Consider the following 26,186-nt stretch of genomic DNA (forward strand, 5'->3'; position numbering starts at 1 on the left):
TTCCTTGTGTTCCATCTGCTCAGCCTGCATCATCCCTAGGTGTTTGTAGGTCTCTCCTTCTGTCATAGCTTCGATCTCTTTACCAGTCAGCAGCTGGTAGTTTCGGCCAACTAATTTTCCCTGGTGCAGTGTGTGGGTCTTGCATTTTTCTAGACCAAATTCCATCCTGATGTCCTTGCTGAATTCTTCGGTGATCCAGAACAGTTGCTGGAGTTGCTTCTCGGTTGTCGCATAGAGCTTGATGTCATGTCATCCATGTACACAGGGCCGGCAGAAGTGGGCCTGCATTGCAGCATGGTGCCACTACAAGGTGTGCACAGTTTTGAAGTGTTAGTATGAAGTTTAGTATGTTTGGGGGCACCCACCTTGCAATGCAGGGGTGCCCATTTCAGCTTTGCAGGCGGGCGATGTCCAGCCTATCGCCCGCCCTGCATGTACATCAGGTGGGTGAGGGTGTACAGGTTCTTTCGTCCTTCTTTGAGGTTATATACATACTTGCTGCCGTTGAGCATGGTGGATAGCGGGTTGAGTGCTACACAGAACCATAGTGGGCTCAGAGCGAGCATCTCCCTGAAAGATTCCTCTTCTAATGAGGATTGGCCTGGTTGTGATGTTCTCGACCTTAATGGTGGTACTCGATTTTGCCATTGTTGCTCCTAGGAAGTTTGTCATTATCAGATTGACCTTGTAGATCTTCAGGGTCTCTAATAAATTTTTTCTGTTTATACTCCGGCACGACAACCAAGTCAGTAGAGTTTACAATAAATCGTCAATACAAATATTTATTGTATTTAGTAGTCAAGAGCTTGAACCCCGGTGTACTCAAGGAATGCGTGCTATGCACTCTCGCTCCTGACCACTCGGCTACATCAGGCCACTAGCCAGCTATGAGGTACGGAGTCGAAGGCCTTGCGGTAATCGATGTAGGCTGTGTATAGGTTGCGGTGCTTCTTGAAGGCTTGCTCCATAACTGCGGCATCTATGGTTAATTGCTCCTTGCATCCTTTGCTCCTCCGCTTGCATCCTTTCTGCTGTTCGGCCATTATGTTCTAACTCTCTAAGTGGTCTGATATCTTCTTAGTTATGCAGCTGGTCAGGATCTTGTACGTCGTTGGTAGGCATGTGATTGGCCTGTATTTCGCCAGGTTTCTTGTGTCTTCATCTTTAGGCTTCAGATATGTGACTCCTTCAGTGAGAAACTTTGGGATTGTCTCCGGGTGCCTTATCATTCGAGTGAACTGCTCTGCTAGGTGCTTGTGTGTGCAGGTAAGCTTCTTGTACCAGTAGTTGTGGATGTTATCAATTTCCGGGGTTTGCCAGCTGTGGGGGTTCCTGATCGACTGTTTTACTTCTACTCGAATCTCTCATCTCTTGTATGTCCTTCGTTTTCTTCCATTCTACTTTTATCCAGGGTGCTTTACTGTTATGTCTTACTTCACTGCTCCAGATATTTCCCCAGAACTTTCGATCGTCTTCTTCTTGGGTGATCCATTTCCTGCTTTCTCATTTTTACCCAGTTTCCTGTAGAAGGCTCTTTGGTCCTCATCGAAGATGCGGTTGTTTATTTTCCTCTGGGAGCTCTCATTGTATCGGTGTAGTCTCTTGCTGAGTGTGAGGAGGTTCTGCTTCAGTGTGTCTAAATATTCTCCTATACTCTGATTTCTGGTCTCGTGTTTGCTGTGGGCACTGTCTCTCTCTTGACAATGCTCTTCACCTTTCCAATCAATTTCTTACTCCTATTACCCTGTTGGTACTGGGTCAACTGACCTATCTTGACTCTTAATTCTTCTATCTTCTGCTGAAGTCTTCTTTCCCAAGCTGCTGATTCCTTCTGTTTTCGGTTCTTCTGCTGCTGCTGCTGGTGTCTCGTTTCTTTTCCATTAATCCTAGTGGCTGCTATGGCAGCACAGTATATGGCTGTTTGGATAGCTCCAGCGTTGCACCATTGTTGTCAAAGTAATGTGGCATTATTTGCCGATTAAGGTGGTCTGTTACTCTCCACAGGATTTTATTTGGCCTCTGCTTAGGTATCACGTGGGTTCTTGTGGGGTCCATTCCTTCGAATTCTGTTAGGCCTTCTTCCACTCGTGTTCTGTTCTGGATAGCATGACTTCATCTCTTTCCACTTCAGCTACTCTGGGTTGTATTTCTTCTTGCTGTTCCTCCTCCGGTTCCATATTCTTTGTGCTTTGTAGCAGATCGCTGACATCCTGCTTGATTTTTTTTCCAAGATGGCAGGAGCTATTAAGTTCTTCGTGACAATGATACTTCTCTGGTCTGCTAATCGATGTATGGTGACCTGAATATCCGGGTATCGTTCTAACCACTTAGTATGTAGTCGCGATCTGTACATTGTCATATCGGTCTCTAGCCTGGTTATTTCATAGTATGCTCACATGATGTATGTATTCATTTCAATGCTCCACTTCATGTGTTGGCATTTTCTTCCTTCCTGGGTGGCCACTAGCGTAGTTGCGCAGGAAACACTTCTAGTTGGTGAGGCTGGTTGGTCTTGCCTTTCTCTTGTGGTAGCTTTACGGGGAACAACGGCACTTGCTTCACTGTCTTGCTCGAGAGACTGTCTCCAACTTTTCGAGCCGACCCCTCTGCCTGAACGCGAGTGACTTTATCCCGTGCCACACTCGATGCAGTACGAATAATATTTATCTGCGACATCATTCATCTATGGCGGTGGGGCGCCTTCATAGCCAGGTGGGTAGGAGCAGCAGTGCATAGCACATGCTTCTTGATTACACCGGGGTTCGAGCCCATGACCACCAAATACGGAGGATGCGGAAATGTCAGGGAATGACCACCGCATATCCCCGGAGCAATATGGCCTTAGTTGCTAATGCTCCTAAAAACTAAATAACAAACAAATAAACATCTATGGAGGTGGACTTGTTTAGCTTCGGCTTATGTCCAGTGGTTTATTTATTTACTTCTCGCAATTGACACCAGATGGCGCCACTATCTGCCCCAGCCGTCACTCCGGCCTTGGGGAGGGTAAGTCCAATGGGGTAACTTTCGCGTTTTTTTTTTATCATTTAATATTATTATTATATCGGTCTTCCAGCGTAATAGAGCAGCGTTCACTTCCACCAAGTGCGGGATTCGAGCCCAGGTCCATCAGGCTGGTAGTCCAGTGTCTTAACCACTGGGCCATCGCGCCCCTTATTATTATTAATAATAATAATAGTAATAATAATATGGTGCAAGGAAGCCTGAGGCTTATTCTGCACCAGGAAAAAAAAAAGGTTCCCGATTTACCCTGAGACAGAGAGAGAGAGAGAGAGAGAGAGAGAGAGAGTCAAAAGCAGAAGGGAATCACCAAGAAAGAGAAGAATGATATCTTATTTGAACAAGAAAATAAAAATACATTGACAGGTAGGCGTGGCAAACGATGAAATGATTGGTGGTGAGCGCGATATAAAAAAAATATTTAATTTTTATGAATGTATTTCTAAATATGATTGTAATTCTAAAGAAAAAAGGTTAGGTTATTCCCTCCACTTCGGGAGGGGTTCAAGCTCTCATGGGATTCAAGTGGAGGTAACCTGACCTTTTTTCGCCATTATGGAAATTTTTATTAGGGCAAGTTACCATTAGTGCTTTTGAGTGCTACTATAACGATACTAATCCGATGTTATCATGTGTTGTGTTCACACACCATTCAGCGCATCATTTGCCACACCTACCTGTCAGTCAATATATCGTTCTCGACTTTTCTCCAGACTGATAACATCTACTGTCTGTTTATCGAGCGAGTAGCGCTAGAGTGCTATATCGGGAAACTAATTTTCTGCGTAAGTTATTCAATGTTTCTCGTCGTTCTCATGTTGGCTTTCTTTACCTTCGCCAAAATTTGTAATATATTTACAAACTATACAAATATTTTAAATATTTGTATAGTTTGTAAATATTTCAATTAAATATTTTAGTCCTGCTCTTTCGGATGCAACAATATTCCTCATGCATTATGAAACCTGAAGCAAAAGGCCTTTTCCCAAGTGATCTATATAAACGCAGGTAAATAATTAGATAGTGATTGAATGCCGTGCAATACAAATGCACAGGTAAATAATTACAGAGTTATTTCCTGATTAGGTATTGATTATAGTGACATAGTGTTTTTTGTCTGGTGGTACCGAGGGTTTCCCGCAACTCCGCGTTTTTACTCTGTGTAGAATACACTACTCTGAATATAGTCCAAGGAAGCTCTCATAATTATGGCTAAGGGTTTCTTACTTCCTTTGCTGCCTCCTTTAATATAACTGGATAGATCCCCTCCACCCTGGGTCCTTTGTTATGTTTATCTTCAACAATTTCTCCTCCACTTTCCTCTCAGTTATTAAAAAATCATTTAGTTCACTGCCGTGCCAGAGTTTAATTCACCTCTGGCATTCCCCTCCCTGAATAACTCCTCATGTGTGAATGTAGATGCAAAATACTCTTTTAGTTTGTTAGCCATCTGAGCAAGATCATCAACAGTTGAACCATCAATATCCAGTGGACCAATCTGATTCATCCCTTTCCTTCTAGAATTTACTTAGGTAAAGAACTCTTTGCTGTTTTTTTTTTTTGTATCCCTTGCCAAAGATTTCTCATAATCTGCCTATGCCTGCCTAATCTCCTTTGTGACTTGTTTATAGACCTGCTTATATCTATCATAGGCTTCTATGTCACCCATTAATTTATATGTATCCCATGTATTTTTCTTCTCTGCCATATGTCTCATTAGTTTATCTGACATCCATTTAGGCCTAAACCTTGAACAGTATTTTTTAGTTGTTATGTAAAGCCTAGTAGCTTCCAAGATAAATTCTTTGAATGCCTCCCATTTTGAATTTGTTGTTGGTAACATCACCAGTTGGTCCCACCGTATAGAATTTAAATACTGTCTCAGACCACCGTAGTCACCTTTACGAAAGCAAAAACCCTTCCCTTAACCCCTGATGGTAGTTACCTCTTTGAGTAAATCCCACTTCAGCACACTGTGATCACTGCCACCTAGTGGTTCCTTTATCTGCAGATTCTTAATGCATGAATAATCACTACTGATAATCAGATCAAGAGTATTACTCCCTTTAGTTGCCTCCTGAACATGCTGATGTAGATAACCCGAGGGGCTCATATCTGGTGAGTATGGGCTTGGCACACCCAGGGTCCTGAGCTGGATATCATCATTCTTCTCTTTCTTGGTGATTCCTTTCTACTTTTCTCTCTCTCTCTCTCTCTCTCTCACCGACCGGGCTAGCCGAGTGGGTAAAGCACCTACCGGGCAACCCAAAGGTCGCGGGTTCGATTCCCGCCTCGGGCTTGGATCAAAGTACTGCAAAAACCTTGGGAGGTGCAATATGGCCACAGAAGCCGATGCGCCAACAACTACCAAATCTCTCTCTCAGGGTACTCGGGAATTTTTATTTGTCTGGTGCAGCAATAAGCCTCAGGCTTCCTTGCACCATATGGTTAATAATATTAATAATAATTAAACAATCATCCAATAAATCCACAAAAGCCTTGCTAGTGTGTGAGTTACTAACCTACAAATTCCAGTCAATATCTGAGAAATTAAATTCCCCATTATAAGACTCTCTGATTTACTGGCCCACTATTTCTCTGTACAGTTTCTTATTATACTCATCAGAGTCATTAGGCCTACAACACACTCCTACTCTCAATTTTGATCTCCCAATGCTTATGTCACACCAAACTGACTTGACACTGCACTGTCCAGCGATGTCGACTGGCTGCACTTCCTAGGATTTTGTGTTTCTTAAATATTAGCATAACCCCTCCTCCCTTCCCTTCCTATCCTGTCTATCCTTCCTGTACACATTGTACTCCCCAAATTCCAGTTCTGCATTCCTTATATTCGTGTGACACCACGTCTCTGATATCCCCACAATATCTGCCTTTGATGTTTTGAGCAATATCTCAAATTCATCAAATTTATGTACCAAACTCTAGCATTGGTGTATATGCAAGTATACACGCACCTGTTCCCATTCTTAGCTACCCTAACACAACCCATATGTTTACTTGTACCGCAATGACTCCCAGCAGAGTCTGAAATACCCTGCATCTTGTTTTCCAGGCTGCTGCTCATTCCAATAGAAGCAATGCAAGAATCACTTTCACCTCTGCCAGTGGCTACTGTTAATCTATTAGTCCTTGTATCCCCCCAAGCTAGCAGTTTTCTGACCCACCTAACACTGCCTCGATAGCATTAGCAAATATTCTTGCCTCCTTTCTATTTAAGTGTATCCCATCCCTGTAGAAGCAGTCTCTCCTGTTAATATGTACAGACCAGGCTGAAAAAATTCTACCCCTTGAGCTTGCACAATATTTCCAGGGCCGAATTGATCGATAAGGCTCTCATCATATACTCCCTCCTATCGTGTCTGGACAGAATTGCAGACGCCTTCAAATTCAACCCTAATTCACGGCTTTTTTTCAACAATGACCTGTACTTGTTAAGTAATTCCACCGGTCTCCTACTCTTAATATCATTAGTGCCAATGTGTACAACAATATCACCTTTTGTGCCCTTAAAAGATGATATCCGCTCTACAATGTCATCAACCTTTGTCCTGGCAGACATACCCTGGTCCTGTTCCACCTATCCTTTTTACATACCATGTTTCCCATTTCCCTGACAATAGAGTTACCAACAACTACTATTTCCTGTGGGATCAGTGCATTCTGCCTTGGGGGTTGCCACTGCGTTGCGTGATGATCAAGTGCAAGCTTTGGCATTGATGTGGGCAGCTGAGAGCTTGATGGACCAGCTCAATTTAGATCCTTTGAGGGCATTCACCCTGTCCTTCAAGCTCTCATATAGGCCCATAACAATGCTGAGTTGTCGCCTGATTTCCTCACACTCCTTACATCACGCACACACAAAGACATTCCCCTTGGCAATATCATGTCCTGTTGTTTAAACATTATTGATGCACCATCAATATGTTAAAGCTAAAATAAACAAATTAAGAAGCCAGTATCTTGGAAAAAATATTTTCTGCAGTGCAAATATGAAAGTAGTATTATCAAAAATTCAAAGTGATGTTGACACTGCAGCTATAATTCACTTTATTAAACATGTATGTGATCACTTAGATAACAGATTTCCTGATGATGGATTAAATGATTGGAAAGTATTTGATATTAATGCTATTGCAAATGAAAGCAATAATTTTGACTTTGGGTAACTTAATGTGATATGCCTTGCAAAAAAATATTCACAATTTATTACAAATAACGAAAGTGATGTGATTTCTAAAATATCAGAAGAATATTCGGAATTAAAATTTATAATTGCCAAAAAAATTAAAACTGGAACATTTAAAACTTTCAGTGACACTTTAAATTTCGTACTTACAAATTGGGAGTTTTGTAAAATATCCATTCTCTATGATATTATGGGAACATTTCAAACTTCAAGTGCAGACTGCGAGCGAGGATTTAGCACTATGAATTCAATTAAAACAAAAAATCGAAATAGAATACATGAAGATCATTAAAGTTACCTTATGAGAATCAAATTGCATTTAGCTAATAGTGCAACAATAAATGTAGATGATGTCTCCAAAGTATGGACTTCTGCAAAGAACAGAAGAGAAAAATTCCAAGAAAAATAACTAACAGTAAATTGTAAATTTATTTTTAACATTCTTTTTATTATTATGTATGTCCCTACTTATAATTAAAACAATTTGTAAAAATATTGCACATATTTAATCTTGTCTGAAATTTTTTTACTCAGGTGCATTTTTCTGCCCCGCGCAGCTATAAGAAAAATTAGATGGAACATTGCCCCCGGTACAGGACACCCATTCTAGTCCAGAGGGTGGGAGTTGAAAGTTGTTGGTGGGGTGAACCACCTTTCAAAAGGGGGTAGGGGCCATCCAGGGTGGGGAAAGAACACTCAACCACCCCAGGTGGTAGGAATAAAAGAACATAGGGAAAGTGATTCCTATGGTGGAGTTTGCTTTTTGCAACTCTGTCCCACACTGGCCGGTGGTTACCCTAATGGCCAGTGTCAGCATCTCACACTATACCAGCTAGGAAAAGCTACAGCATGGTGCCAGCTTGGATAACCATGAGGCCCCTGAGGGCCTGCATAGCCATCAGTCTGTCCAGTGAAGAGGCTAAGATAGAACATGCAATTAATAACTTCCATTCACTCAACATTCACAGTTTTACTTTTTATAGTTTTTTCTTACACTTTTTATTTTCTTTTATATATTAGATTAGATATTGATCAGTGTGTTTTGACAAGTATGTCTTTTACGTAGAAAAGATTTAACTTACTCCGTCATACCTCTACATATTACGTAGAAAAGCATGTGCGGGGGTTGATGAGCAGAGCAAGCAGGGGTGGAGCCCCCCAGTACTAAATTAAATTAATATAATTTAATTTATATAAATAATTATATAAAAATTAAATTAAATATTTATATAAATCTGTTACTGATTTTTACTTTTAATATAAAGAAAGATTTGTTATCTTAACTTATATTACATAGAATCATAACAGAAAGATAAACACAGCAGAAAAGTATGGTTGGTATAACAGAATATTAATAAATTTCGTTTGAGGTCAGTTTTGTTCAAATTAGAGGTGTACTGTGTCTTTAGAGAGGATTGTTGGCAGTATTATTTTTTTTGAAAAGAAAGAGTAAGCAGTTAACCTCTAAGTTGTTTTAAATAGAATATAAACTACTTTCTTTACCTAGCAGAAGTTTTTTTTATGTTAAAAATACAATGGAATACGTAGCATGGGGTAGTTGAGGAAGAGATGCTTCTTAGTTCAATTTGCCTTCTGGTATCTTATATATTTTACTGTAAAATCATTTTGGACAAAAATATATATTTTTTCATACTTCCAGGGAAAAAGTTTCAGATTCTGAAGAAAATTTATCATCTGATTCAAAAATATCAAAATTATGCCTCTATTACATCTCCATTGAAAGATATGCTGCAATTTTTATAAATTGACACATTTGCTGTCTGAATACACATTTGCATCCAAAACAAACTGCAGTCAATAAATCAGTTGTGCATTAGCATTAGTAGAGGCATTCGATGCAAGAAAGCAAGTTTATGCAGCATCAGCCAAAAAAAAAAAAAAAAAAACCCACTTCCACTTCACCCCTCTGTTCGTTCAAAATACCTGTCCAGCTGAGCCTTAAACTTATTTAGGCTATCAACCTCCACCACAAGGGATGGAAGTCTGTTCCACCAACCAACCACCCGCTGGCTAAAGGCAAATTTCCGCACGTCTATCCTACATCTGTCTTTCCTCAATTTGAATTTATGCCCTCTCAGGTGATTTTTCTGAGCTAGAGGAAGAATCCCATCAGCATTGAGCATGCTTAAACCATTCAAGGCTTTATACACCTCTATCAGATCACCTCGCTGGTGCCTAGTCTCCAGACACTGTAATTTGCAAAACTTAAGCCTTTCTTCGTAAGAGCACCCCTTTGTTCCATTCACTAATCTTGTTGCCCTTCTCTGTACTCGTTCCAGCAGCTCTACATCCTTCTGGAAATGAGGCCTCCAGACCTGTATACAGTACTCTAGGTGTGGCCTGACCATTGCCTTATACAATGGAATAATCACCTCCTTATCCCTGCTGGAAAAATTCCTGTATATCATTGACAATACTCCATGAGCGACTCTTGCAGCCCGTCTGCACTGCTCAGAGAACTTCATATCTGCCTGCACAACCACCCCCAAGTCCCTTTCATTCTCTACCACTGTCAGTGTAGTACCACAGAGTTGATACGTTGCTCTGAGGTTGCTGTTTCCCATGTGTAGTACTTTACATTTGTCAATGTTAAACTTCATTTGCCACCTCTCAGCCCATCTGCTCAACCTTTCCAAATCCTGTTGCAGCAGCATAGTGTCAGTAGTGTCCTTGACAACCCTGCTAACCTTTGTATCATCTGCAAACTTGGACATTAAGCTTGATATACCATCATCAATATCATTTATAAATACAGAAAACAATAATGGACCCAACACTGAGCCCTGAGGGACTCCACTAATAACATTAGTCCACGATGAGCAGTGTCCATTGATTACCACTCTCTGTCTTTTCCCCCTCAACCACCCCTTTAGCCATAGCAGCAATTTGCCTCCAATGTCACACTGCTCCAATTTGTGTAGCAGTCTTCCATGTGCAACAGTATCAAAAGCCTTTCTAAGATCCAAGTATATAATATCAAAGTTATTCCCTGCATCCAGTTCTTTTGTGACTGCATCATAGTATCCAATCAAGTTGGTCAGGCAAGACTTCCCCTTAACAAAACCATGCTGTGTCTGAGCTATAACTGAAGTCTTGTCTAAATGATCCTGCAGTGCTTCTTTAACCAGTGCCTCCATTAATTTTCCTGGAACAGAAGTTAAGCTCACAGGTCTATAATTACTTGTGTCAGCCTTTGATCCTCCTTTGTGAATTGGGCTCACATTTGCACATTTCCAGTCTATGGGTACCTCCCCTGAGTCCAAGGAAGCTCTCATAATTATGGCTAAGGGTTTGCTTACTTCCTTTGCTGCCTCCTTTAATATAACTGGATAGATCCCATCCACCCCGGGTGCCTTTCTTGTGTTTATCTTCAACAGTTTCTCCTCCACTTTACTCTCAGTTATTTCAAGATTCTGTAGCTTACTGCTAGAGTTGAATACACCTCTGGCATTCCCCTTGCTGAATAACTCCTCATGTGTGAATGTCGATGCAAAATATTCATTTAGTTTGTTAGCTACCTGAGCAGGATCATCAACAGTTGACCCATCAATATCAAGTGGACCAATCTGATTCATCCCCTTCCTTCTAGAGTTTACATAAGTAAAGAACTCTTTGCTGTTTTTCTTTGCATCCCTTGCCAAGGATTTCTCGTAATCTGCCTTCGCCTGCCTAACCTCCTTTGTAACTTGGTTGCATATCAACTTGTATCTATCATAGGCTTCTGTGTCATGTGTTAATTTGTAAGTATCCCATGCATTTTTCTTCTCTGCCATATGCCTCATTAGTTCATCTGACATCCATTTTGGCCTAAACCTTGAACAATATTTCTTAGTTGGTACGTAAAGCCTAGTAGCTTCCAAGATAAGTTCTTTGAATGCTTCCCATTTTGAATTTGCTGTTGGTAACATCATCAGTTGGTCCCACTGTATAGAATTTAAATACTGTCTCAGTCCATCGTAGTCGCCTTTACGGAAGCAATAACCCTTCCCTTTACCCCTAATGGTAATTACCTCTTTGAGTAAATCCCACTTCAGCACACTGTGATCACTGCCACCTAGTGGTTCATTTATCTGCAGATTCTTAATGCATGAAGAATCACTGCTGATAATCAAATCAAGAGTATTACTCCCTCTAGTTGCCTCCTGAACATGCTGATGTAGAAAACAATCATCCAATAAATCCACAAAAGCCCTGCTAGTGTGTGAGTAACCAGCCCCCAAATTCCAGTCAATATCTGGGAAATTAAAATCTCCCATTATAAGACTCTCTGATTTACTGGCCCACTCTATTTCCCTGTACAGTTCCTTATTATACTCATCAGAGTCATTAGGCCTATAGCACACTCCTACTCTCAATTTTGATCTCCCAATGCTTATGTCACACCAAACTGACTCAACACTGCACTGTCCGGCGATGTCGACTGGCTTCACTTCCTTGGTTTTTATGTGTTTCTTAACTAATAGCATAACCCCTCCCCCCTTCCTATCCTGTCTATCCTTTCTGTAGACGTTGTACTCCCCAAATTGCAGTTCTGCATCCCTTATATCTTTGTGACACCACGTCTCTGATATCCCAAAAATATCTGCCTTTGATGTTTTGAGCAATACCTCAAATTCATCAAATTTATTTACTAAACTCCTAGCATTGGTGTACATGCAATGTGTACACCAATGCTAGGAGTTCATTTCATGTGCTGTTCCTTTTTACAGGAACAGCACATGAAGTGAACAACTGAGCAATATCAGCACAATAATTAAACCATGGGCAAAATCCCAGGCATTATGCCTGGGATTTTGCTTAGCATCAATCATATTGTCTAGAGTGCACTCCAAAAGCTGTATACTTGGTTCACAATTTTATATGTTCTTTGCTTATGTTGAAATTATTTATCTAGTTTAGTATTTTTTTACTTATCTTGAAGTTATTTTATCTAGTTTAATATTTTTCACAAGAAGAAAAGGTAACATTTTTCAAAGATCATTCTTGCTGAATTTTAATTCTTTAATTTGGGAAAAACAAAACATCATCCTTAGAATGTGTCTAGTGATAAAATTTTGCCTAAAAAGTGTTTTCCTATAAAATTTTACCATAAAGGGTTGTTATAACAGATCCACATCCTGGGACATCAGGACTGGAAAGTAATAGCGATTGACAGTATGTTGAAACTAATGACATTGAATCAGCTCTTTATAATATGTCATCTGATACTGAAATAGAATTCTATTCAAGATATGGATTCTGAACCCCGTTCAAATGTATCTGTTCATATTAGAATGCTACAAACAACAGATGTCAGCATTACTTGAAGTGATGATTCTTCAAAGATGAAATCCATTTACTAAAAAGTACTGCCTATTTGTTCCAGTGCCCCAAGAAAAGCTCCCTACAGGTACACTCCAAGAGAATCTACCCACACAGAGGTGCTTCAAGCAAACATAAATGGCAGCAAATGTGGTGTTAATGAACTACCAATTTCAAATATCATACAATAATACATATGCTATCTTAAAAATAAGTCATTCATTTTAAAATACTTTAAACAGCCATAAACTGTACTACGTACATTCTGTTTCCCTAGAAGAGAAAACGAGAAAAACTCTTAGAGTTTTTCTTGTAGCCTATTTTGCTTTCCTTCTTAAGAAGCCAGCTGTAATCTCCCATCATCTCAGTATCCCAGTGACCTTGATACTGCTTTTCCATTGTGGATATGTGCTGATGAAAGTGTTCCCCTTGCTCATCACTTACATCTCCTAAATTTTGAGGGGAAAAAATTTTCCCCTCAACCTTGGATTAATTTTCATTAATCCAAGCTTTATATGCAAAGGTGGAAGAACCTTTTTCGTTTTAACTAGAACAAAAAAGGAACAATTTATATTATTCCTCCCTGGTAAAAATTCCTCCTGCTTTTCACACTGCTACACAATATAATGTTTTTCTGTTGCACAATTGTCCCACAATATAGAAAACAACAGTATTTTGTGAAACCTCCTTATAGACCAATGAATAATCCAAGTACCTCAAGATCACCACTAGCATTCTAAGCAAAGTCAGTACTTTATTGCACTCAGACCTTGAAAAAACATACTTTGGGAATGCATTTCAATTGTGCAGCAAACTTATTTTAAACTTAATTTTGAGACATCAGTAAATATACACCATTCATTATGATTGTGTTCAATGCCCAGTTTTTTCACTATCATGACATTGTGATGTTTTTGATATACTGTAATTTTAGTTCCGGCTTCAAGTAACTTCCTCAGTTGTAACATAGAAGCAAGGAGTTCTATTTACTCTTTACATAAGTTTAAATCACAAACTAAATCATGCAACTCTTTTTGCTTACTTAAGTGCATCATTCAACTCTTCTTGTTTAATTAAGTGTAGTGTGTTATAATTTTCCGGTTGGTAGTCCAAATCTGTTCAAAGTGGATGGTTGAGCAGGCTGTAACACAGGAATCCTTGCTATTGCTATATTTCTCATTGCTTCCCTTATCCCATGATTTTGGGGGATATGGTATTGGCAATTCTTCATTATGTAGAACAGGCTTTGTTGCAGATAATACATTAGGATATTTTTATATTATTATTTATTATAACCATATGGCACCTCCATACCAAGGTGGGTAGGAGCAGCAGTGCGCAGGACACACTTCCTGATTAGATCGGGATTTGAGCCAATGACCACCAAATACAGAGAATGCGAAAGGTCAAGGAATGACCACCGCATATCCCCAGCCCGGATAAAGGGTGAGGGCTGGCATCAGGAAGGGAATGTGGCCGTAAAAATTCATGCCAAAACAGTAAAAACGCCGACCTCATATATATATACAGGGTGTCTCAAAAATATTGGTACAAACGTTCAGGGGAGGTAAGAAACATCTAAAGGAATGTGAATTGAATAGGAACCCATAACCGGAAATGTCACTGTAAGTCGGTACACAGCGCTGTTCATCAGTTTGCGAGAGGGAAAATTTCTGGTTTACTCATTCAAGCAGTAGTCGCCACAAGAAGAGCATGCATCAATATACGAACTGTGAGCTGGCAGACATGCACCTAGTGTATGGATTAGCAGAGGGCCCACACGGTGTGTGCCCCCATGTGGCACAACATCACTTCGCAATAAATGTGTGGGCAGGTATGGTCGGTGACTGCTTAGTCGGCCCGTACCTGTTACCATCCCGCACGAACTCCGCTAAATATCGGATCTTTCTTGAACAAGTTCTACCAGGGTTACTTGACGATGTTCCAGCAAATGTGAGACGCAACATTTGGTTTCAACATGACAGGGCACCTGCCCATTATGGAAGGTGTGTTCGTGACCATTTGAACAGGCGTTTTGGGCGTCGATAGATTGGACATGGTGGACCCGTTGCCTGGCCCCCCACGCTCACCTGATTTATCGAGCCTTGATTTCTTTCTGTGAGGGGCCCTCAAATCTATCGTGTATGAATCGCCTGTGGAGACGAAAATGGATCTTGTGGCAAGACTCGTCTGCACTGCTGCTACTGTCAAAGAAACTCCAGGTGTGTTCGACCGTGTCTGCCAATCCATGCTGTGTCGGTGTCACACATGCATCGCGTCTCATGGTGGAACCTTCGAGCATCTGTTGTAACATCATGAAATGCATCCATCTCGTACTCCATTGTTAATATTATGTCAAATAAATGTCAAATAAATATTACTGTCTTGTGTCATTTCTGCTTTTTGTGCCTCTGCTACTACTTTCCCGGGACATTTCTGGTTATGGGTTCCTATGTGATTCACATTCCTTTAGATGTTACCTATCTCCCCTAAACGTTTGTACCAATATTTTTGAGACACCCTGTATTTAATGGGAAAAAGGTGAGGAAAAAAAAAAATTATTATAGCCATATGAGCAGCGCTTCCTAGACAGATGTTAAACATGTTAATTTGAGCATCTAGATGTCTAGATGCTCAAAATTTGGGATATTTGAATCTGTACTTGCTTTTCCGGACATCCTGATATTTTTGTAATGCAAAAATAGCAATTGTCATTGTGGTCATACAGTTCTTTCCACACCATAGGAGCAGCAAAAGGCATACCTTTGATTTTAATTTTTTATACTTTTAATTTTCCCAGTTAACATCATCTTCAGATTTGTGGTGAACAAGTTTTGTCCTTGTCACCAATCTTGCAACCAAAGTACAAACAATATGTACATTTAGTTATATTGTAGATTTTTTTTTTCCCCTCTGAGTTTTTCTTGTAAACCATCCACACATAGCAGAAATTGTCAGGGTGATTCAGATATTTATCGTTCTTTTGTTTAAATATTTTAACTACACAATGCTAAGCAAAACATAGAAAAAACAAACAACATGTAATAGATATGTGGATAAACTGTCTGTTACTGAAAGAAAGGCAGACAGACAAGGTTAAACATGTTAATCCTCCCCAACATTACCACCATCTGTGAGCACATGCAAACATTATTATTTGCAGGTAATATGACAGATCAGCGGTATAGCCACTTCCCTGAATTTCAGTATGATATATATATTATGGATAAACAAATACCTTTATATGTAGAAATTGTGATAATGTGAAATTTTAAGAATTATTTTTGAAACACACATAAAAATTGACTGCAAACAGGTGATATATTAGTGGAGGTAAAATTCATGTTGGCCAGTGTGATTAAGAAAGATATCAAATCATAATTTTTAAAGTATCATTCCTCACAAAATACGAATGGTACTAAAAATTAATGAACTCGTATATTAATTAATGAATCATTTGTCAACTTTAGTATGTATTTTACAGACTTATTACTTACACAGTTTTTTTTTTCTATAGTTTTTTTGGCGAGTAGATAGCAAGGGTTTAAAAAGGAACTACCCAGTACCCATTGACAGATTTTGGTATAATCTTCCAAAAGACATAGATAAAATAGATGCCGTTTATGAACGTCCATCTGATACCAAAATTGTATTCTTTTCAGGTAAGTACATAAACCCCAGGGGCTCACATCTGGTGAGTATGGGCTTGGCACACCCAGGGTCCTGAGCTGGATATCATCAGTCCTCTCTTCTACTTCTGACTCTCTCATTCTCTCTCTCTCTCAGGCTTCCTTACACCATATGGCTAATAATAATAATAATAATAATTATTATTATTTTAGAAAGTAGAATTTTTTTTCTAAATCTAATTTGTATGATATAAACACAGATCCGATTTGTATGAGATAAGATATAATATGTAGTAACAGACAAAAATAAATATACAGGCTGACACTACATGTGATAACATAGCATACTTGTAAAATCACTTGCAACAAAGTATAAACTATAATTTACTTATTCCACATATCCAGTAAAAATGGGAGGTCAAGACAGACTTTTAGCTGTTCTCCAATTTTCACATCCACCATTCTCAAATCATATTAAGTATTTATGGATCAGATTTGATTGTTCCTATTCAAGTATTTTTCTCTCTCTCTTTCTCTCTGTTTGCACTGAGTAGGATAAATTCCTCCTAGAATGAATTCATCCTATAAGTCACCACTTCAGTCTCTTTTTTGATTATGTTAGTAATAGAAAATAATTCTTCCCATAATTAATTCTTGGTTAGTGATTTTATCTTCTATTTAACATTCAATATTTTCTTTAGGTTTATATTCAGAGCTCTGTAATCCTCATGTTTCTGGTCATGTTTCAGCAATTACTATTTGGTTGGTACCAAACTAAAAACAGTATTCATGACTATATATAGTACGACGAGTGGAAAATGAGCTCAGACCATCCTTTGGATATAGGTGGGTCAATTTAATTGGTTCACAAACTCAAGGTAGTGGAGAATGAAAAAGACCTAGTGGTAATTGTACAGTCCAACACTAAGTTCTCTGAGCTGTGCAGACAGGCTGATACGATGGCTCATAAAGTTCTGTTAATGATATACAGGAATTTTCCAACAGGGAGAGGTGATTATACTATTGTACAAGGCAAGAGTTAGGTTGCATCTTGAGTAATGCACACAGGTTTGGAAGCCTTGTTTTAGGAAGGTGACAGATCTGTTGGAATGAGTGCAAAAAAAAAAAAAAAAGGGAAGAAAATTAGTCAGGGGCACAAAAGAAGAGACTGTAATTCTGTAAATTTCAGCACCTGGAAAGTAAGCACCTGCAAGGAGAGCTGATTGAAGTGTTTAAGGCTTTAAATGGGTTGAGTGAACTAAATTTAAATTAACAAATTAATTTAACAAATTTAAATTTGTGTTCCCTTATCAGAAAATTTGTGGAAGTGAATAATTTCAATAAATTTAAAGATGGATTGGATGTATGAGATTGCTTCCTTGCATCATTTTGCCACCACTAATATTAAATAGAAGTGTTTTTAAGAAAGTTTCCTTACTGAGTGTACAGTTATTTTGAAGCTCAGAAACCACCATATTAATTGTAGAAGTAGTGCATGGATAAAATAATTGTATTAGATTGAAAGAAATAAAAAAATTATAGGGAGATTTATGAAAAGTTATAAATTTGATAAAGTTTGAAAAGGTCTGAATTTTATAAAATTTGATTTGCTTTCAGCAACCAGTAAGATTCATTGCTATATATATGGTCAATGAGCTTAGACTTTTTTTTTTTTTTTTTTTGGATATATGTGTAAGTGGAACAATCTGATTTGTTGAAATTGCAAATTCAGGTTTAGCAGAAAATTTGAAAGGAGAATGTTGCCATGTTAGAAGCACATTATATAGAGAAAGGACATGTCTGAGGAATAGCAGAGAAGATGAACTTAAACAGTGACAAAATTACCACACTGTCAGATCTACCATTACATGGATAAGGTGGGAGGATGATGGCGTTTATTGTAGTTTTTGAAAATTGTGTGTTGATTCAACAACCTGGTGGGAAGGCACAGGATTTATAGTTTTGCCTATGAAGGTGGGTTAAATTCCCCTTGATGACTGGAGGAATTTATAAAATCCTCTTTATTTGAAGCTGTAGTTAGCTGATCTCAGGTGAAGGGTATAGGGTTATTCTGGCCTATACAACATGAAAAGTAGCCAACATACACACTTATAGTTATGAAATGCTTTGGGGCATTAATACCAATATTTATTTTTTATATGAATTGAAATTTATAGGCCAACATAAAATTTAGCAGACATATATATACATATATTAACAGCTTCATCCCATACATGCCTCCAGGGCCTAGGCCCATATGCACTAATTCTCAAGGTCCAAAGACCATGTATACAGCCTTTGATTTAAAAGTATGTATTCATAATCAACATAATAATAATAAATAAAATAAAAATATATAAATGAATAAAACGAAAAAAGAAAAATCTTTTTAAAATTTCCAATTAAATATTGGTTCAATATCAATAAAATTTCACATAATATGCACTATAAAAACAGAGCTGGTATAACAATAGCACATTATGCTATCCAGTGCCTTCAGCTGCTATTCCTATACCTTGTGACAAAATACCTCTACTATCACTTAACAACATGGCCCTCCTTTTAAACACATTATTAACAAAAGTTTAGAAACATTTAAAGGAAACTTGACTTACAAACAAATCCAGCAAGGTATCCAAATCCAAATAAAAGGTCTCCCATTCAAGTGTGCTGTGCAGATCTTCCTAATAGGGACAACAGAGCATGACGTGAAGGCCAGTCTCCATCACCTCACAGAAGCACAAGCCAGAAGGGACCAAAGTAAACTGACTCAGCCTAGACATTAAGCCATGCCCAGTCAGCAGGAAATAAGCACTCAAGTTGAATTGCAACCACGATCTTAATTGCCAATTCACGGTTGTTACGAAGGAAATAAAATCGCAGGTTTCCTTGCCTTTCTCAGAGTCATTACATCTAGTTTGCCAAATATTCATTAACTCATCATGTATCCTCCATCTTTTGACTGCAGTAGGGAAAAGGCTGGGAAACTAGTGGGAACAACTGTTATAGAATAGATTGAAATAAATCCTTGCTCAAGACAGACTAACATAGCCATGGAATGGAAATAAAAGGCTTTTAAATAAAAAGCTGATAAAGGCTTTTCCCATTCCTGACTTAAGTATTTGACATCATCAGTCAGAATGGGAATTAAACCAGGCAAAAAAAAAACAGCTGTAGATTGCTAATTATCATTTAGCATTTTGCAATGATACTTATATACAGGTTCAGTTATTGAATAAAGTTGGAATGTATTCTATCCATCCCATTGTTTGCCCATGGTAAACTTAAACGTTACATTTTCTAGAGCAACTCCAAGAAATAGCATCAAAAATATTGTCTATCATGAAGATTTATAAAGTAATGGATTTTAGCAAAGGTATTGCTAATAATGAAATTAAATAAATATGCAGCTGAACACAAACAAATTATGGGAATTTTTGAAAGAACATATAATGGAAGCCACAATACATTCATACCATTAAGGGAATATCGAACAAGAAAGATGACAAAATGGATTACACGAGAGCCAACTAGTTTGATAGAGGCAAAGGAAGCATGGGATTGCTATTGCTGGTTTTAGAGTGCACAAGTACCTATTGAACGATAAGATCCATAAAGTCCTATTGAACCAGTTTATTATCTATAGTGTGCTTGTTCATGGGCTCATTTGCATGTTGTGTGTGTGTTGAGAAATCTGGAATAATTCGTGGTGGGGGGGGACTACTCCCTCTGTCTGTAATCAACTAGAATCATGGGGTATAGAGCTGTAGACTCATAACAAGATAGCTCGATCTAGTACTCTCATAGACTTAAAGTACAGTGTTATTTAAGTGTGCAGTGAGGGCTACACATTGCACCTTGAAAGGATCCATATAAGGGTGACCAGGCTAGTAAGTAGTTCAAGGGAATGTACCTATGAGGAAAAGACTCTGCATTTGCAATTTGTGAAGACTGGGAGCAAAGGTATTTAAAGGTAGTGGGGTTTGCTTGAGGTGTATTAGGCCCTAAAAGAGACCAGTCTAAATGAGGATGGTATAGTCTCATTGGTAGAAGAGACAAATATTAGGAGGCATAAATATAAACTGAAAGAATGTAACAATAGACTGGATCTCAGGACATATACCTGTGACCAATGAATGATTTACCATTATGATAAATTACCTCTCAGAATCACTGCAGTTAAGAGGAAGTAGGCAGATACTTCTTGTCAGCAAACAAGACATGATAAAAATGATAATGGTGGGGATTGTTTTTTTCCTCCTTCTTGTATCATTTTGCCATTTTTATACTAATACTAAACTAAATTCAAGCACTATATCCAAAGTATTGCCTATTATTTTTATATATACTGTGATCACTTTGGGACTCAGCTAAACTGATAACATAAGTGATGGAAAAATATACAGTTGTTTAGTGCTGTTTATAGATGCAGAACAGGAATGTGTACATATAAAGGTGTATGTGTACAGAAAGAAAATATTGAAACGAAGCATCATAAATACTTTAATTTGACTGTACATTATTTCTTCAAGAAAGTCGTCAATGATTTTGAAACTCTCATAATACTTCTGGAAATCCAAAGAAACCGTTACAAATAATTAAAATCAAGAATTACAAAGGATTAATACTCCATACGGTAAAACATTTAGATTGGTAGGAGTACAGATATGGTACTTTCTTCTGGAGAATAATGACACTGAGAACCATATGAATGGTTCTCAGCTAATTACTACCATAGCAATGGCAGTAACTAGTGACACAAAATGTCAGAGTTCAAGAACAGATCAGGATATTATGTAATTACTTCCACTGCACATGTATAAACCAATAAAGCAAAAAAGTGATAACAAAAAATGACATTTTTTCTGTGTATTAGTATATGTCTGATTGGTACTTCCAAAAAGTGGATAATGTTGTCATTCGTTACATGATAACATTATCTATGATCACAATAAGTGGTGTGTGAGTGTTATTTTTTTAATTGACTGTTCTTTTTATCTTTTAGGAAAGCAGTTTTGGGTATTCAGTGCCAATCTTCTTGAACCAGGTTACCCAAGACCTCTAAGTGATCTTGGCCTTCCAGATGATCTGGAGAGGGTGGATGCAGCTGTGGTATGGGGCCACAATGGAAAAACATATCTCTTCAGTGGCAGGAAGTATTGGAAAGTGGATGAAACAGATAATGCTGTGGAGTTGGACTATCCTAGGGATATGGCAATGTGGAGAGGGGTGCCCTATTATATTGATGCAGCTTTTCAGTGGATAGATGGTATGTTATTTGATATTTCTTCTTCCTGATAATTAAAAATCAGGAATATATTCCAACATAACTAAACTAAACTTTCAGTGTAGTTTAGTTATGTAGGAAGGTTAGGAGGTTATTGAATAAACTTATTCAGTGACCTCTTGTTTTATATAAAGCAGAATAAACTGCAGGAAGGAAATAAGCTTCTGCATGATAATAAGTAAGTAAATCTGCATGATCATAAATAAGTCATTTGCTCATAATGCCAAGCTTGTCATATTTATATGTGTATCTGTCCACATCATACGAAATATTTCTACTATGCTGATTTTTGTTTTTTTTTTTTTTTATTGTAAGAAGGAAAATAGATGTGTGTCTCAGGAACACATATAATACTTCATATGTTGTAAATACTGTAAATCTAAAACACTAAGGAAAATGCTGCAGAGAAAATGCTGAGAGTTAATAACTGCTATGCAGTAAATGTAGTGATGAAAAAGATTAGGAATATAAATTTGAGAAAAGAATAAGGACAACATTTACAGCAAAGGTTCAACAATAGACTTAGGAAAAAAATTATCAGATATTACTTAGAAGGAACATATTATAGGTATGCAAGAATCACATTTACAAGTTTTAAATACAGAATTTTTTTTTTTTTTAATTTAAGATTAAAAAAAGGTGTTCTGAATTTATATTATATTTATATTCTGAACAAATGAATGAAGATGAAGTCGTTTGTGAATCAAATAATTGTCTCATTTGCCTTTGTGAAACCAAAAAGATGTTGACTTCACTGAAAGAAAAAGTGAAAACTAACAAAGATCCGATGATACTTCATTATGGTGGAACTATTTTAATATCCTTCTTTGCTGCATCTCTCTTCCATCTATTACTGTCAGGGCTATCTTTTCCATTAGGCACTTTAAAGGCACAGTATAATCTTGTTGGTTTTGTGCCATAAAAAATCAAATCAAATTAGGCACTTCAGTACTGTGCCTATGAAGTTTTTATGTCCTATGTAAAATCATTGACTATTTTTAAATATTTAAATTCTTATTTTTAAATTCTATAATATAAACAAAGTAAGTGTATAGTGGTGTAAATACTTTGAGTTGTATTTAATTTCAGTGAATGCTGAGAATGTTTCAGCCAAACAACCCAATCACTTCATATCAAATCACCCAAGGATCAGTATTATATTGTTTTTAATTTTCATAAATGACATTGATGAAGAAGATAGTGGGCGTGATGTCTAAATTTGCAGATGCTGTTAAAATTAGTAGAGTAGTTAATGATCGCTGTCAAGCTAAGCTTCTTCAGAGAGACCTAGACTTCAGGAATGGTCAGAAAAATGGCAGCTATGCTTTAATCCAACAAAGTGTAAGGTATTACACCTGGGAAACTAATCTCAAAATAACTTATTCACTTGGTGGAGTTCAACTAAACCCAGTACTGGAGGAAAGAGACTTGGGTGTTACGATACGGTCCAACATGAAATTCTCTGAGCATTGTAAACAGGTTGCAAGGAAGGCCCATGGTGTCCTATCGATGATCTATCGAACTTTTGCAAGTATTGATAGGGACATGATATTCCCACTATATAAGGCTTTTGTTAGACCACACTTGAAATACTGTGTTCAAGTATGTAGACCACACCTAAAGAAAGACATCGAGCTTCTTGAAAGGGTGCAAAGACGGGTAACTCGCCTGGTGAGATCGGCAAAAGGACATCCTTATGAAGAAAGACTTCGAATATGTGGGTTACAGAGTTTGGAAACTAGACATCTTAGAGGAGATTTGATTGAGGTGTTTAAGGCTCTGAGAGGCATCAGTAAAACGAATGAGGACAAAATTTTCAAGATTATAAATGATGCTAGAACTAGGGGACATAAATTCAAGTTACGGGAGGGAAATGTTTAGATTGTACTGCAGGAAGTTTTATTTTTGCCAGCGAGTTATAAATTACTGGAATAAGTTGCCTACATGGGTGGTAGAGGCTGAAAGTTTGGGGAAATTCAAAGGTCATCTGGATAGCACCTTCAGGTGAGGGAAATGCATAGGATGATAGGTTTAATTTCCTTTTCTTTTATTAATTATTATTATTTATTTTATTATTTTTTTTTTATCATTGTTTTATTTGGGTTTTTTTTTTTTTGGCTGGTGCAGCATAAGCCATAGGCTTTCTTTCACCATGCGGCCATTACTAATACTAATATGCCTGCATTCCTCACCAAGAGAAGTTACTTTATGAATCCTCAGCAAAAAAACTCTGAAATAATAACCCAAATGTCAATCTTGCACATAATAACCAAATATCAGACTTTGTTTTACTGTGATAATGTTTTACAAAGGTCACAGGTGTTCTTTTTCCCAACCATAGTCAATGTTCTCCTCCCTTTCATATTATAATGTTCTATTATGTTATCACATGAACCATGCTAGTAGCAACCACATTTTCTCCCTCATTTAGGCATTATTAGCACCAGTAAACATTAATTTTACAGTTAACTTTTCAATGTTGAGAGATTATTATTTTTTTTATACAAACATGTGCTATAATAGCAGCATTAAAACTTTCAGAAGAAACAGAATAATCACATCTCACTAACAAACCTAAGTACAACACTAATTCCTTATGATGTTACTTATCCAAAAAAAAAAAAACAAAACAGTTTTAAGAATAACTTAATTTTACTAAGCAAAGCTTAATGTATTGATATTGGACAATTTATCACTATTTTTAATTTTGTGGAAGAAATCAATGATATCTTATAATGAATAAAATTTAACAGCATTAAAACTAGGGATGCATTTCTTTCACATTACACTGTTCAGAAAACTTCATATTATATTGCATAGTTACTCCCAAATCAATTTCATGTTTGGTAGTACCTGAGTGGTATGTTACTCTAGGATTACCATTGCAAAGAAACACGAACATAAATTACAAATATTTTTAAAAAACCACAGTCAATGAAATTTCACTCACTGGTTTGGGTTTGATATAACTTTTCCAAAAGCTCTGAATATTCAAGTATTTTTATTTCCTGGTGGGCTCATCATTTTTATGGCATTTTTTTATTATTTTTTATGCATAGCATGTACAGGGATACTTTAATTTTTAAATGTTATATTAAAAATGTCATAACATTTTAGTTCTGAAATTTGATTCTTATAGATCAAGGGATTTTTCACTGGAAATTGGCTAGCTACAGCTCCCAGTGAACCTTCCCCCCACCAGAGATGTGGAGTTTTCTTCCTTCCTTCCATATATATGTTAAACTGATTAAGAATGCATGTCATGTGTTCTTTCAGACATAACATAAAGATATCTTATGACCTTAGTAACTTTAGTACTTACCTTAAATAACCTAACTCTTTTCTGTCATAATCAACTCTGATATTCAAATATTAAGTTTAGTTCAAGTCTGTAATAGTCTGAAACTAGTCTGTAATATAACTACAGCATTTACTGTTAAATGGAAGGGATTAACTACTCAATCAGAGAGGTCATACTTAGCAGCTATATAGCACTGCTACTAAAATATTCACATTATACATTTTTGTTTATATCAGCTTTGATTGTGGACACCTTCCATGTAGCAGTTAAAAATCTTTTTTACATTGGCAAACTATGCTGATATTTTCTGAAAATGTAGCAAATTCCAAAGGGGAAAAAAGTCCTTTTAATTTAAATTATTTAATTCCTTTAATTACATCATTCATAATGCATATATTGTATAATGCATATACTGCTATATTAACAGTTTTACAATTTATTACTTTTTTATTATTCAAATGAAAATAAATAACTTAAAGAACTAGTCAGCATGTGATAGATTTATTTTTATTTTTTCAGAAACAAGTGGGTGACTTAGAAAACATGGGTGCCATTGTACTTGTAGGCACAGAATTGGGACTTCTGTCTTGAGGCATTAAAATTTCATTTATTACACATTTCTGTTGAGAACGAATGGTATAATCTGCAAGCAAAGTGAAAATGATATTCACTTGTTGTTTACATAGCCATGCAATACATTGTTTATTTGTGGTCATAGTTTTTCTTTATTGTACTTTATGCTTTTGTATATTTCTAAGCAAATCTAAAAAAATTCCTCCTCCCACAAGGAAGATGATATTCTATCAAATGGCACATCAGCATCAACTACCAACAGTAAAGAAATACTATTGACTCATCCATAGTGACATTACTTTAATTACCAAAGTTGCCAGTCACATAAAGTCAAAAATTATTCCAAAATTTTAAATGCATAGGGTGTAGTCAAATAATTTCAAATTTACTTTTTCCATGGTCAGCACTACTGTGTACACTTAAAAAATAAAATATCATTTTCATATTTTTAATAGTTGTCTTTTACAAAAACAAATTACTACCTAACTTTTAGAAGCCCATAACATTGCCACAAGTTAATTTCTGATTTAAGTTTTTTTATTTTTATTGGCACTATTAAAATGAAATATTTCAATGTTAATTCAGTATTTTTTTTTATAAAGAAACAACTATACATTGTTTTATAATACAAAAACATCAATTTATTGATTTCTTTTATTTTTTAAATTTATTTCTTCTGGTGAATAGTAACATAATCATTGCTAAAATAATATACCTAAGCATAATACATTATGCTTATGTATTTTAATTTAAAAATTTATCTATTTTATTTAATTATAATTTTTATTATTACTGATACTTATAATTTGTATCAGTAATAATATGAAAACAAGAGTTTTCTTT

At 36.8% G+C, this 26,186-nt stretch overlaps 1 protein-coding gene across 5 annotated transcripts in view; it reads left to right on the top strand.

Annotated features, from left to right (window-relative positions):
- The window catches only part of LOC150091546 (matrix metalloproteinase-2-like), a 178,590-nt gene that overhangs the window by 140,375 nt on the left and 12,029 nt on the right, over positions 1 to 26,186 (top strand). For 4 of the 5 annotated variants that reach the window (XM_090384516.1, XM_090384512.1, XM_090384517.1 and 1 more), the window contains 2 exons: positions 16,071 to 16,215; positions 21,188 to 21,451. In XM_090384516.1, coding sequence (XP_090240642.1) covers positions 16,071 to 16,215; positions 21,188 to 21,451 — 409 coding nt within the window. Of the gene's footprint in view, positions 1 to 16,070; positions 16,216 to 21,187; positions 21,452 to 25,289; positions 25,456 to 26,186 lie in introns of those variants that run through there. The other variant, XM_090384519.1, reaches the window with a different exon arrangement.

Source organism: Mastigoproctus giganteus, chromosome 1 (assembly GCF_048544385.1).
Source record: "Mastigoproctus giganteus isolate SK-2022 chromosome 1, ASM4854438v1, whole genome shotgun sequence".
NCBI classification, from domain to species: Eukaryota; Metazoa; Arthropoda; class Arachnida; order Uropygi; family Thelyphonidae; genus Mastigoproctus; species Mastigoproctus giganteus.